This window comes from Chanos chanos, chromosome 4 (assembly GCF_902362185.1).
Source record: "Chanos chanos chromosome 4, fChaCha1.1, whole genome shotgun sequence".
NCBI classification, from domain to species: domain Eukaryota; kingdom Metazoa; phylum Chordata; class Actinopteri; order Gonorynchiformes; family Chanidae; genus Chanos; species Chanos chanos.
The window spans coordinates 27975098-27989108 of record NC_044498.1 but is presented as its reverse complement, the minus strand read 5'-3'; the positions used below and the strand labels follow the sequence as shown (position 1 = coordinate 27989108).

The window sequence follows — 14011 nt, the reverse complement described above, 5'->3', positions numbered from 1 at the left end:
CTGTCAGAACTCATTCAGTGTAATGAGACACCAAATGCACAGAGCTGAACTTCATCACTCGGAAACCTTCCCTGCTCTACCACAATGCCATCAGAGAGAACATAACTACCGTTAGAACCATACTCTTGTGTATCACATAAAGCAAACACATATTTAACTTCAAAAGAGTGTTTTTGCTATGGATGTTCTGTGGCTTCACTTTGGACAAGAGGACATCTGAGCACTGGGATCTTTGTCTAAGCAAGTATTTAAGGTTTAAATGCAGTTTTAGTTTTGAAATAGGCTAAGGTTAATTCTAATATGAAAAGGCCTTTGTCCTGAACACAGAAGGGGTCTTAGCCTCAATTTACAGATAACATGGTAAATGGAGTGAACCTACCTCATTGTTTGCAGTGCTGAGTTTGGCTGTAAGCTCTTCTCTCAAACTTTCCAACTGCTCATGTAGATTGTTCTTCTGTTCCTCCAGAGAGGCACGTTCTCTCTCATACTGCTGCTCCATCTCCTGCAAAATATCAGAACACAACCATCAGAATCCAACCATCAGAACCCCACCATCAGAACACAACAATCAGAACCTAAACATGAGAACCAAACCTTCAGAACAAGGCCATTTGAATCAAACTGGATAGAGAGCTCAGTTCAGATTAACATGCTAGCTCTCAGAGCCAGCTTCCTTTCTGATTTTGACTTGATTGGTTTGTTGTTTGATCGATTTGATTGATTTGTTGTTTGATTGATTTGACTGTGTGACGGAGCCGTCTCAGGCAAGGAGGCAGCAGGAGTCAAGATTGGGGTTTGTGGCCGAACACCCGGTGAATTTATTTTTGTGCCAATAATAAACAGAGGAAAAAAAAAAGGAAAAAAAAAAAAAAACAAACAAACCAAAACAATAACGTATTTACACTATTTACACCGTTCTTGCCGGAAAACAAACAAGACATAAATTCTGCCAGACTTTTCAATAATTCTTTCTCTCACTAAACACTCCTACAAACTTCCACAACAACCAACCAACAACATCCCACCCCGTCTAAAACAAAATGGAGGGCTTTTATAGTTTAAAACAGGATGTGATGTACTTTTCTGCTAAAATACCTGAGGCTGTGACGTACCAGTTTCTTTGACGTCACTGCCGCCAATCTCACCTCCGGGAAGCATCACCCAGGTAAGCGACAACTCTTACAATTAACAATCAACATTTACACATAGACAACATAACCTAACGTAGCATTTTTAACGGTAATTTGAGGATAGTGGAATGTGCAAATGGATTTGTTGGCCAACTTAATCGGAAATGATACTGAATGCTATAGAATGCTAACGTTAGTCTCTTTTCTCTATGATTTACAGATCAATAAACGAAGACATTGGACATCACACACACACACACACACACAACAAAATCACAATAACAACAATCAATAAATATTCAACTTGCACTCAGTCTGTATTATGTGGTGAATGTGTATGGTTGTGCGGTGAATGTATATGAACAGTTCGTGCCTGCTAACAGTCCATACGTGACGGAGAGTTGATCCGTCACAGACTGGTTAATTAGATTTAGCTGCAGATTCATAGTACCAGTTTCGTATTTGTGTTTTGCATTTCTGTAAAAACATTCTAGTGCCCACTGAGATGGTGGTTGGAAATTCTAATAAAATGTTAAGAATACTGCATCTCCAAAATCCAAATGACACTCCTGGTGAGTGTCATTTAAAGGGTACCATATATCTTTAAGTAAATGCAAGATATAGACGGAATAACAAATAATGACAAGCTTATCTGCAACTCTGAGACAAGGCTGTCTGGTGGATATACTGATAATATTAATGCATAATGTATTAATATTAATATTGCCGTATTTGACGATAAGGAGGAAACTCACTGAACTCAGCATGGAAAACATGGATCTATTGCTGCTTTCTGACATTTCATATCAGAGACAAGTCTGTCAGGCACCCACTAACAGAATAAACAGAGCTGCCACCACGAGTCTGTGCCACAGACAGACAGTTTGCATGAGTGATCCTATTTCTGTAGAGCAAATGTCATGTAGAAAACACCCCTTCATTAAATCCTACTGCATTCTTTAGTCATCTTTTGACTGAAAATATCTGGAGAAAATCAATACATTTGATGCCTTAGCTTAATGCTACACAGGCTATCCATTCTGTGTCTTAAAACATTCACCATTCTCACCACGTGGCCAGAGCGATCCAGTCTGACTGAAATCTGCATATTCATGTCATTTTTAAAGTAGGTGAAGGGGAGGATGCAGAGTTCTAAGTAACTCTGATTAAATAATGTATAGATGTGACTTGCTCTAAGAGAGCTCCATGCTGAGGGATGCCTCACTCAAACGTCCAATATGCAAATGCCACCTCATGCATCTTAAACTGCATCTACAACATCATCAGCAGCAAGACGAAAGCATTAACTGAACCCCCTCCCAAAGAAAGTGTTTTGGTATGCTCCAAAATGAGATCCAGGGTTAGCATGCATACAATCCCCCGCCCAAATAGCATAGCTCTGTTGTTGTGACAAGCTGCTTTCCTCATCCCCATAAAGTATGCAGACTCCACAGTGATAGCCTTATATAGCTCCACTGCTTACCTGCCAGTAACCCTATCTTAAAACGCTGAGCAAAATAAAGGTCTTTATTTCACTGTCTTTGACTCATATTCCATTTCTGGGCACAGATGGCATTCTTTCACTATCATGGGTCTGTGTAGGAGAGATAGAAAAACAGAAAACATAGAGAGAGAGAGAAAAAAAATGGAGACAGAGCGAGAGAAAGACAGACAGAGGGAGAGAGAGAGAGGTAGATAGAGAGAAAGAGAAAGTGGAGAACAGCCTGAGGCCCAGGCTAAAAACAGAACGTAAGAGCTGTCGTCACATTGGTGAGTCACTGCTAACATGGTCCAGTAATGTACTCTTTCATCATTCATCCCTCTCACAGGTTTCCTTTTGCATTTTCATTTGCCCAGCAGCAGTGTGCAAGGACACAGACATCTGCTGTCAGGGTAACCAGACAGGTTGTTTCTCCCCGTCCTGGATGGAGGATCCCATGCGAATAACCCTACAGTGGGAATCAGCTTGGGAGCATCAGGATTCTCAGTCTATTGGCAGTCAGGGGAGACAATATAAAGTAGAAACTGGCATAATCTCAACACTCTATGGCATAACAGAACAGTAACAAACCAGACAGTCAGATGGGGAGAGAGAGAGAGAGAGAGAGAGAGAGAGAGAGAGAGAGAGAGAGAGAGAGAGAGAGAGAGAGAGAGAATGAAGGGGAGGAGAGAATGAGGGGGAGAGTTTTTCAGCATTGATCTGCCTGTTTGCGTTTGCTCTGTAAAGTTTGGCAGCAGAGGCCTGCACATATTTTTCAGTTCCACAGATGAATGTATCTAGATATTTGTTGTGTGTGTGATTCTTTCATGAGAAGTAGTGCTGTGGAGGGTGACTGTGTTGGGCTGTTAGCAGTTATGTACTGAGATATGGAGGAGCAGACAGTCACGCCTCTACATTCTTTACTCTCACACGTTGCAGAGTGTATGAGTGTGTGTGTTTGTGTGTGTTTGTGAGAGAGAGGGAGAGAGACTGTGTGCATGCCTATGAGTGTGTGTGTGTGTGTGTTTGTATTTGTGTTTGTGTGTCTTAATATGCAGTGAAGGGCAGAATACTCACAGTCAGTAGTCGTTTCTTCTCTTTTTCAGCTGTGCTCTGTGTATTCTCCAGGATGGCTCTGTGTTTTTTGGACAGTTCTTCTATGGCCCTGTTCTGTGCCTCTTTAAAATGGGCAGTGTCCTCCTCGTATTTGGCACGAAGGTTCATCAGCTCCTTCTCATACAGCTGCTTCTCTTCCCGCAGAGTCTGAGGCCAAAAAACACATCACTTAAGACCATATGTTTACCATGTTTATGATGGCATAAAAGCAGTGGAGATAAAACAACACTTCAAGTAAACAATCACTTCATTTTAATAGTAACAGCACTAAAGACCTTATTTCACAGAGTAACGGTAATTATCCATTCATTACCAATCACACTACCACACTAGTGGACAGACAGACATGGTGGTCAGTTGGACATGTGGTGGATAGACAGACATGTGGACAGAGAGATTTACAAATTACAATTTGGTATTTAGCAGACGCTTTTAGCCAAAGCAACTTACAATAAGTGCATCAGTCAGATCCTATTACCTCAAACAGAGATCAGACTAAGGCTGTACATTCATTTACCCTTCGTATTACATTCCTGGAATTCATTGACAGTGAATGACAAACACAAACACAAAGTTAGTTTTTATTTATATATATATATATATATATATATATATATATATATATATATATATATATATATATATATATATATATATATATATATATATTTAAAAAGAAAGGGAGGTTAGGCAGTGGGGGACAGGTGGGTTCTGAAGAGGTGGGTTTTCAGTTTCCTGTGGAAGATGGCAAGAGATTCCGCAGTCCTAACTGAGTGAGGGAGGTTATTCCACCACTGCGGAGCAATGGCGGAGAAGAGGCTTGGTCGGGAAGAACGGCTGCCAGGTTCCCGAAGCGAGGGGACCGTCAGTTGACCAGAGGTGGTAGAGCGGAGGGTTCTAGCAGGGACATAAGGAGTTATAAGGGACTGAAGGTATGATGGGCCGACGCCTCTTGTTGCCTGGTAGGCCAGCATCACTGTCTTGAACTGGATACGGGCTGCTACTGGAAGCCAGTAGAGTGCAGTAAGGAGCGGAGTGACATGAGAGTGCTTTGGGAGGTTGAATACCAGGCGTGCAGCGGCCTTCTGAACCAGCTTGAGCGGCCTGATGGCGCAGGTCAGCAAGCCAGCCAGTAATACGTTGAAGTAGTCACGGCGGGAGATGACGAGCGCTTGGAGCAAGAGCTGGGTTGCCTGTTGCGTGAGGAAGGGGCAGATCCTCCTGATGTCATAGAGGGAGAATCTGAAGGATCGAGTGACTGCCGCGATGTGACTGGAGTAGGTCAGCTGGTTGTCGAGGGTCATGCCAAGGTTTTTGGCTGCTCTGAAGGGGAACACCACAGATCCCTCAATGGTGATTGCAGTGTTGATTGTTGGGGAGTTCTTAGCGGGGAAAAAACAGAAGCTCAGTTTTCTCCAGGTTGAGTTTGAGACGGTTAGCAGACATTCAGGAGGCAATGTTGGCTAAGCAGGCTGTGGAGAGATGTGGAAGGACGGAGACGTGGTGGACAGACAGTGATGTGGAAAGAGAGAGATGAGGCAGAAAGACAGAGATGGGGGGCAGACAGAGATGTGGTGGAAAAACTAAGAAAGGGGAACAGACTGAGATGGGGGGGACAGACTGCTGTTGAGTTGTATGGGTAATACAGCTAAGAGGAGCATTTAAGGAATATTTTTTATGTAGTAGTGCCCTCCCTCCCCCACACCCTTTTACACTGTGAATGCAAGGCCGAAAAAAAAAAAAAAAACAGAGGAAAGGTTCCAATTTTGACCCCCAATCTGAATCTGGTTCAAAGCTTAATGGGTTCTTCCTTGGCCCATACTACACCCCTCCACCAAGTTTAATGAAAATCGGCCTGGTAGTTTGAGTAATCCTGCTGACAGACAAATCAACAAACCGCACCGAAAACATAACCTCCTTGGCAGAGGTGATGATTAAACACGTGAATACATAAGCACTGTGATACCAATTATACGTAGACCTCAAACCAATTTCAGGCCGGGGTCTTCATGGCTGTGGAATGTTTCTGTTGACGGATGGTCTGACTGAAGTCTTTTGAATTAAACATGGGCTGCAGGCTTTAGGCAGAGCCACACATATCCGGCCAAGCTGAAAATGTTTAAACACGGAAAAGCTCTTGTGCACATTTCAGAACCCAGCAAAGTGGACAAAAAGCTAAAGCTGGAGACCAAGTATTCTCCTACACATGTGCACACACACAAATTTATTCAAATCAAAACAAACTGTGTCCGCAGGGACAGTTATTTTTTGAGAAGATGAGGCCCGTACCTTCTCCATAGACAGGATCTGCTGTTTCTGTCGTTCATCCACAGCCTGGCTCTTGTTCTGCAGCGCGCCTCTCTCTTCCTCCAGCCTCATGACCTTGTCTTTCAGACGAGACTTCTCTGACTCCAGGTCTCGAATCGCTGCTTCATGGGTCATCTGTGTGGCCTGGAGACTCCCAATCTGGCCTGTACGGCACAGGCGACATGGAAGTTACTGCACACTCAAAGTTCCTAAAACAATTTTCATTCAGCTTTTTAAATCAGTGCACAGCAAAGATTCATTATTCAGGCCCTTTTTAGGCCCACCAAAACTTCAAATAGCACACAAATAATCACACAGAGATGGACAGATGTAAACAGAGAGAACAGAGATGAAGTGATGTTAACAAAGGAGAACAGTTGTGAATAGAGTTGAAATGATGTGAAAAGGGACAAATCCAGGACTAATGTACGCAAAAGGTTTTATGTTTTGGCTTTACAGAAAGGGAATATGGATGTCTCACTAAATTTGAGTCTATGAAGGCAAACAGCTGCAAGAGAGATAGTACTGATGAGATTTTTTATTGCTTTGGAACATATGGAGATGAAGAGGAGAAAAGGTGAGATGTCTCACTGGCTTTGAGGAGGATCTCTGTGGCTTGCTGCTGCACTCGGTCTCTGGTGGCCTCCAATTCACACTCGGCCTCCTTCTGACGGATTGCTAAAATCTCTGCATCTTGAGTTACTTCATCCAGCTGTTTATGGAGATCCTGTAAATACAAAAAGGCGGTTAACACACACAGATTACAGCCAACACACATACACACACACACACACACACACACACACACACACACACACACACACACACAGAGTACAGCCAGTACACCACATACACACGGTCACAAGGCTAGACCTGGTGAGCTTCGAAACCGGGTTGCCTGGGCAGAAGACGAACAACCAGTAAATGCTCCACCCACGATTAGGGTGAACTAGGTTGGATCTCAAAAAGGGTTTTAATGAAACACAAAATCTCACAAGTCCAGAAAAAAGAAAGCAGCTCAATCCAAAAAGAAAAAAGAAATCAGATCAAACAGGTAAAAACTTAGGCAAAATTGGCTTTTTCAAAAAACAAGCAAAACAAGTCCAAAAAGTGAAAACAAAAACATTTTTTCAAAAAGCAGAAAACTACATAGTCCAACAAAAAACAAGAACTGATATCTTACATGAACCAGGACTCAAGAACGCACGATCACAGGGGAAACGGCACAAAGACTAAGCAACAGGTGAACAAAAGACCATGGTTTAAATAGACAGCCATGACAAGACACAGGTGATACAAATACATCAATAATGTTGGGCATTGATGTCTTTAAAATTGTTGAAAATAATAAACAGGCACGACGGTGACTTGAGGTAGCTCTTTTTGTCTTTATTGGGCAGAAGATAGAGTGTACAGCAAGTGCAGAGAGAGGGGGTCATCAGAGACACCCAGGCAGAGTCTCGATGGTGGAAGAACAGAGAACACAAGCTCACACACACAGATATACCCATGCACACAGGGGCCTTTGACCTTGGTGCCCGTAGATAAAGAACCTCTGAGGCATGTGAGTGCGAGGAGTGAAAGGAACAGAGTGCATCCCTGACACTTTGCAAAATATATGTACCTGGGAGCCCACGATCGCGTGTGACCCCTATGTTCACCCCGAAAGAGACCAGAGGGGTCGGGTGGTGGTCAACATATTCAGCTAGGCCCACATCTCCCCCCTCTTAATCATTGAGAAGCCTAATGATTAATACACACGTACATAAATGTGGCTAAATGTGTTAAACATGCGCTAAGCAAACCATATATCAAACCCTCTTACGTATAATGGGTGATCAGGCCATTATCCATCTACATCCTGAAATAAGGAGGTCTAACAAATCAATCCGCGTACCATGCATTGGAAATAAATGTCACATTCAGAAAGGCATTAATGGCCTCTTAGCACACCGATGTTTTGGCTGCAATTGTTGTCTCGGAGTCGTAACAGCCTTGATACCACAACATATGAGTCTCAGGATAAAATACACAAACAGGGCTGCCCCTATCACCAATATCAGAACGTACAGTGCCTGCTGTGCCATAGGCCAGAGTTCCCCAAATAAGCCACTAAACCAACCGCTGTTATCACCTTGAACATCCTGAACTCGTAGGCTCAGGTCAGAGATGTCACCCATAATTTGTGATAAATTCTGAGAAGGGTCGGCTACGTCAGTACAACACTCTGGGCCTACAACCGAGCATACACCACCCTGGGCAGAGAGAAGATAATCGAGAGCCATACGGTTCTGCAGTATCATCATGCGGTGGGACTGCAGTGCGAAGGAGACATTACCTAAGGCAGCGAGAGTGTCATTAGCAAGCTTTTGTACCTCATGTGACAAAGCTCTAATTTGGTCTAACGACTGCATAACACCATAACTAGGAATTAATGCTCCTAATACTCTAGTCCACCAAGTTTGTTCACAGGTAAAAGATTCTACACAACCCATTGAATCGTCTGTACTACGGCGATCTCTAAGTGTGGTTAACATTACCTGTATAGCAATTGGTTTGTTTAAGTCAGGATCAGTTTCACGTCGCCAGCTAAAATTACCCTGCATTTTAGATGTGAAAATCAGAGTAATACCAGCAGGTCCGTACATGCCCGTCGATCCTGTGAGTGATGAGCATGACTGCTCTGAGGTAATACAGGCATCACTGGAGGGTGACGAACACTACAAAACCCAGACCTAGTAGTGTTTACTGACGGATCTTCCATGGTCATTGAAGGAAGCCGGAAAGCAGGATGGGCAGTGACCTCAAGCCATGAGGTCATGGCGAGCGGTTCTTTGCCTGCAGGGACTTCAGCTCAACAAGCGGAGCTCCATGCACTTATTGAAGCGTTAAAAGTGGAAGAAGGTAAGACAGCCAATGTCTACACTGATTCCAGGTACGCCTTTGGGGTGGTCCATGACTTCGGAGCCCTGTGGAAACAGAGAGGGTACCTGACAGCCACTGGCACACCCATACGCAATGGCAAAGAAGTAGCTCAATTGCTAGACGCTCTTAAACTACCAGATGTTGTAGCAGTACTCAAGGTTAAAGCACACTCCAGACAAAAGGACGAGATCAGTAAGGGAAATGCGGTAGCAGATGAAGCTGCTAAAGCTGCCGCAAGGAGGGGTGATGAAGTTTCAAGTTCAAGTTTAAGTTTATTTAGAGCCCAATATCACTGTTTACAGTCTCAAAGGGCTTTACATGCCCACAGGATTACAACAAAACAGAGCAGGGTGGCACCCACTGACTTGATCCTCATAGCGGGCAAGAAAAAACTCCTCAAAAAACCCAGACGTTAGGGAAAAATAGGAGAAATCTTGAGAAGGACCACAAAGAGAGGAGACCCCTTCTAGGCCAGCCAGGTGTGCAGTAGGTGCCAGCCCAGAGGGCAATTTACAAAACAACAGAGTGATAATAAATGAGAACACAACTAGTAGGTAGTATGAGGAATGGCAAGACAGCATGGGGCTCAGTTGGGGTGGACGGCACAGCTGTAGCAGCGCAGGAGGACACGAGCCGCAGCAGCCATCGGGATGACGGTGAAGAGGGATGGCATGGAGGGTGGGGGGGGGGTGGGGGACACCTAAGAGAAAGTAGCCACATTCAAACCAGATACTCATGCTCAAACAGATGAGCCACAGTCATGCAGGAGATGAGGGAGGGAAGGAGAGCAATTGGAGTAGCGGCACTTAACAGATGAAATAAGAAAATAATTTTATAGGTAATTTTGTATTGAAAGTTGCAAGAGTAGTAGCTGAGGAGGGCGCAGGAGGAGCAGGGCCACGTGGGGGAGCGGGCCAGGGACAGCAGGGCACAAAGTCATTCAGCCGGTCAGGGGAAGGTGCCACATCCAGGAAGGAGGCGCAGACATCGACCACTCACACAAAGAGAAGAGAGCAGGTTAATGACAGAAACTGATCAGGTTAAGATAAGAGCAGAGGAGAGGGAGGAGAGAGAGAAGATGAGAGGTATCTAAGCCGGCAGCTACTAAGCTAAACTATGCCAGGAGAGACTACAGCAGAGACTGAGCAATACCGGAAGATTAGTTTGAGACTATGCTATCATACGACACGGAGAATAAATGAGTCTCAAGTTTGGTTTTAAAGGTAGCAAGACAGTTTGCCTCTTTAATATCTATAGGTAGGCTGTTCCAGAGAAAGGATGCGCGGTAGGCAAAGGCGCAATGGCCAGCAGACTTCTTTTTAACTTTTGGAACAACTAATAATTTAGCAGCCTGAGAGCGCAGGGTGCGGGGCGGGGGCGTAGAGTGTAATTAAATCAGAAAGATAGGCCGGTGCAAGCCCATGGAGGATTTTAAATGTTAATAGGAGGACTTTAAAATCAGCCCTCATGTGAACTGGGAGCCAGTGAAGGGAAGCCAGGACGGGAGTGATGTGATCGAACTTCCTAGTTCGGGTCAGGATTCTGGCAGCAGCATTCTGGACAAGCTGAAGACTTCTGGTGCTAGAGGCGGGCAAGCCAGAGTACAGAACGTTACAGTAGTCGAGGCGAGACGAGACAAATGCATGGACAATGGTTTCTGCATCAGCTAAACTTAGTAGGGGCCTAATTTTGGCGATATTGCGGAGATGATAAAAGGCCATTTTGGTAGTGTTCTTGATATGAGTGACAAGCGAGAGACTAGAGTCAAAAATCACACCAAGGTTTTTAGCAGTAGAATTTTGCGAGAGAATGCAGCTGTCAAATTTTAATTTAAGATTGTTAAAAAGATGCTTATGCACAGGGGGTCCAATGACTAGCATTTCTGTCTTACCTGCGTTAAGCATCAGGAAGTTTGAGGACATCCAATTTTTAATGGCACAGAGACATGCCTCAAGGTTAGCCAATTCAGAGCGGTCACTGTGCTTGATTGGTAAGTAGACCTGAGTATCATCAGCATAACAGTGGAAGTTAATGTGATAGCTACGAATAATGTCTCCAAGAGGGAGCATGTAGATAGAGAAAAGGAGAGGGCCAAGGACCGCCCCCTGAGGGACACCACAGTTAAGCTCTCGATACTCTGATGTCACATTATTGTAGTGGACACACTGCTTTCTCTCTGAGAGATAAGATTTTAACCAGGAGAGCGCCAGGCCACGGATGCCAATTTGATTTTCCAGGTGCTTTAACAATATGGTGTGATCGACTGTGTCGAATGCTGCACTCAGATCGAGAAGAATAAGTATTGAGGTATCACCAGCATCCATGGCTAGTAATACATCATTAGTCACTTTAGTTAATGCGGTTTCAGTGGAATGAAAACGCCTAAAGCCTGACTGAAACACTTCAAAGAGGCTGTTGGAGGACATGTATGCGATGAGTTGCGCAGCGACAATTTTTTCGAGTATTTTAGAAAGAAATGGGAGATTAGAGATTGGTCTATAATTATTCAAGCTTTCTGGGTCGAGGTTAGGTCTTTTAAGTAGGGGGCTAATCACGGCTGTTTTGAAAGCAGAGGGTAGAGCGCCCGACTTAATTGACAAATTTAAAAGGTTGAGGATTGTAGGGCCGAGGATCGAGAAAAGTTCTACGTAAAGTTTAGGAGGTAGGGGATTGAGCAGGCAAGAGGCTGGTTTAGCGGAGTGCACCAGTTTGGAGAGCGCGTCTAGGGAGATAGGCTCAAATTGGGTTAAAGAGTGCACATCCTGATTAGGCTCTGGGGCAGCGATGGGGAGTATACCGGCGCATTGATTTTGTTGACTGTTTTTAATATCACAACGGATTAAGTCTATTTTTTGTGAGAAAAAGTCGACAAAGTCGCATGCGGTAATAGAACTGGATTGAGGGGAGTGATTCTGGATCAATTTTGATACTGTATCAAATAGAAATCTCGGGTTGTTTTTATTGAGATTAATTATTCTTGAGTAATAGGCGGATTTGGCCGTGGAGAGGGCGCATTTATAGGCTATTATAGGCTATGAAAAAGAACGTGATGAAAAACGTGACGAAACGAGTGATGAAAACTCTGACAGCAGCAATGATGACTCAGCTCCAAATGACATGGACGAGACTTTTAATGGTGGCAGCACAAGAATGCCCACCAGCAAAACTGAGGAATTGCGACATGTTGTTGTCCGCGACCTTAAACACATCTCCTAATTACAAGACAATTCAAGCCGAGAGGAACGATGGACTTGGATGGAGAATGGTGCAAAGCTGCATGATGACTTAGTATGGAGGAAAGGTGACAAGGTCGTTGCCCCCTCCTGCCTCTCTGGCTCAGCAGATACATAGCGTTGGTCACATTGGACCTAAAGCAATGGTCTCAAGATTTTCTTCAATCTGGTATAACCCGCTCTTCAGAGCAGAGGCTCAGAAAATCAAAGACGCTTGTATCATCTGTCAAAAACATGACCCTTCTCCCAGAGCTCCAGTTCCAATGCTTTGACCGAATGCACCGCCTGGACCTTTCAGGCAGCTGCAAGTCGATTACATCACCTTGCCAAAGGTAAAAGGGAAACAGGACATCCTAGTCGTCATGGATAAGTTCTCCAGATGGATTGAAGCTTACCCAACAAAGAAAGGGACGGTCTCTCACACAGCTAAAGTGCTGGCACAGGACATCATTCCCCGATGGGGACTCCCTGAACAGCATAGACTCAGACCAAGGAACGCACTTCACAGGAAGAGTGTGTCAGGAAGTGTGCCGACTGCTGGGTGTCCAATGGTCGTTACATTGCGCTCACCACCCCCAATCGTCTGGCATGGTGGAACGGGCCAATGGCGTTCTCAAAGCACGACTTTCTAAAATGCACTCAGAAGGACTTTCATGGGTTGATGCTCTTCCTATGGCTCTCTGCAGCATGAGAACGACAGCCAATCGAACGACAGGGATCAGCCCTTTTGAAATCGTCACAGGACGACCAATGAAGCTTCCTGGTACACCAGATCTACGCGAAGCTGACGTCCACCTTCTCTCTGACTCTCTTCTTCAATATTGTTGCGAGCTCACTAAAGCTGTCTCAGCAGCAGAAGCACAGGTTAGGCAGGCCTGGGGAGAGCCACCAGAGGGGGGACATTCTTTAGTGCCAGGACAGTGTGTCATGATTAAGAAATTTCCACGCTCAGGTCTAGAACCAAGATGGGAAGGGCCATTCCCAGTCTTATTAGTTACACCATCAGCAGTTAAAGTACAGGGCAAGAAACGTTGGATTCATGCTTCACATTGTAAACCAATTAAGGGTGTTCAAAGTGTAGGAGCCAATGGGAAGAACTGAGCTGTTTAGAGGCTCAGGGGCCACCCCACGGTGAAGATAGTTAATTGTCAATGCTATTAGCTCCCACCTGCACTTTGATTAGCTTCCGCCCTTTCTTTTTAGACCCTATGTTTAATAATATATGTTGTAACGACATGTTGTTACTCCCGAAATTGTTTCTGTTTTCTTTGTTTTACAGGCCTGAGATACATCGACGCCTTCCGATAACGCACCACGATTGGTTCCTAAGGTGCCCTCGTCTGGATAAACCGCGAGGGTTGAGTTTATTAGGTCATTTTAGTTTACCAGCTCTTCAACTAACTCAGAAAGGAAAAACTGCTAAGTGGTTATTTGAAGATCCCTGTGTTATAGCAGTAGGGTTTGTCTCATCTTATCAACAGACAATTATACGTCCTCTTGAGCCATTAACACTAGAAGCGCCGCGCCGGTTTGACCTACTTATACCTAGAAGCGCCGAGTGCCGGTCATTTGACCGCTGTGACTACCTACTAGGAGCGCCGTGCTAGTTTTACCTACTTAAAGCGCGGCTAGGCGGTCAAATGACCGCTGAGTCATTAGACAAGGACACTGTTACTGACACATAATGATCGTAAGATGGCGCTTCTTGCACGAAGCAAATAGTTTGCTTACAAGATCAACTCGCGTTCGGCCAATGTATCATTCATTTCAGTGTTAGCAGTCGATTATTATTTCATTAGAACGTTTGGCATAAAGGCATA

At 44.5% G+C, this 14011-nt stretch overlaps 1 protein-coding gene across 3 annotated transcripts in view; it reads right to left on the bottom strand.

Annotated features, from left to right (window-relative positions):
• fam184ab (family with sequence similarity 184 member Ab) overlaps positions 1–14011 on the bottom strand; it is an 85386-nt gene that overhangs the window by 56293 nt on the left and 15082 nt on the right. For all 3 annotated transcript variants that reach the window (XM_030772476.1, XM_030772473.1, XM_030772475.1), the window contains exons 3-6: positions 6625–6760; positions 5986–6197; positions 3688–3858; positions 380–502 (exon numbers count right to left, since the gene is read on the bottom strand). In XM_030772476.1, the coding sequence (XP_030628336.1) occupies positions 380–502; positions 3688–3858; positions 5986–6197; positions 6625–6760 (642 nt within the window). The remainder of the gene's footprint in view (positions 1–379; positions 503–3687; positions 3859–5985; positions 6198–6624; positions 6761–14011) is intronic.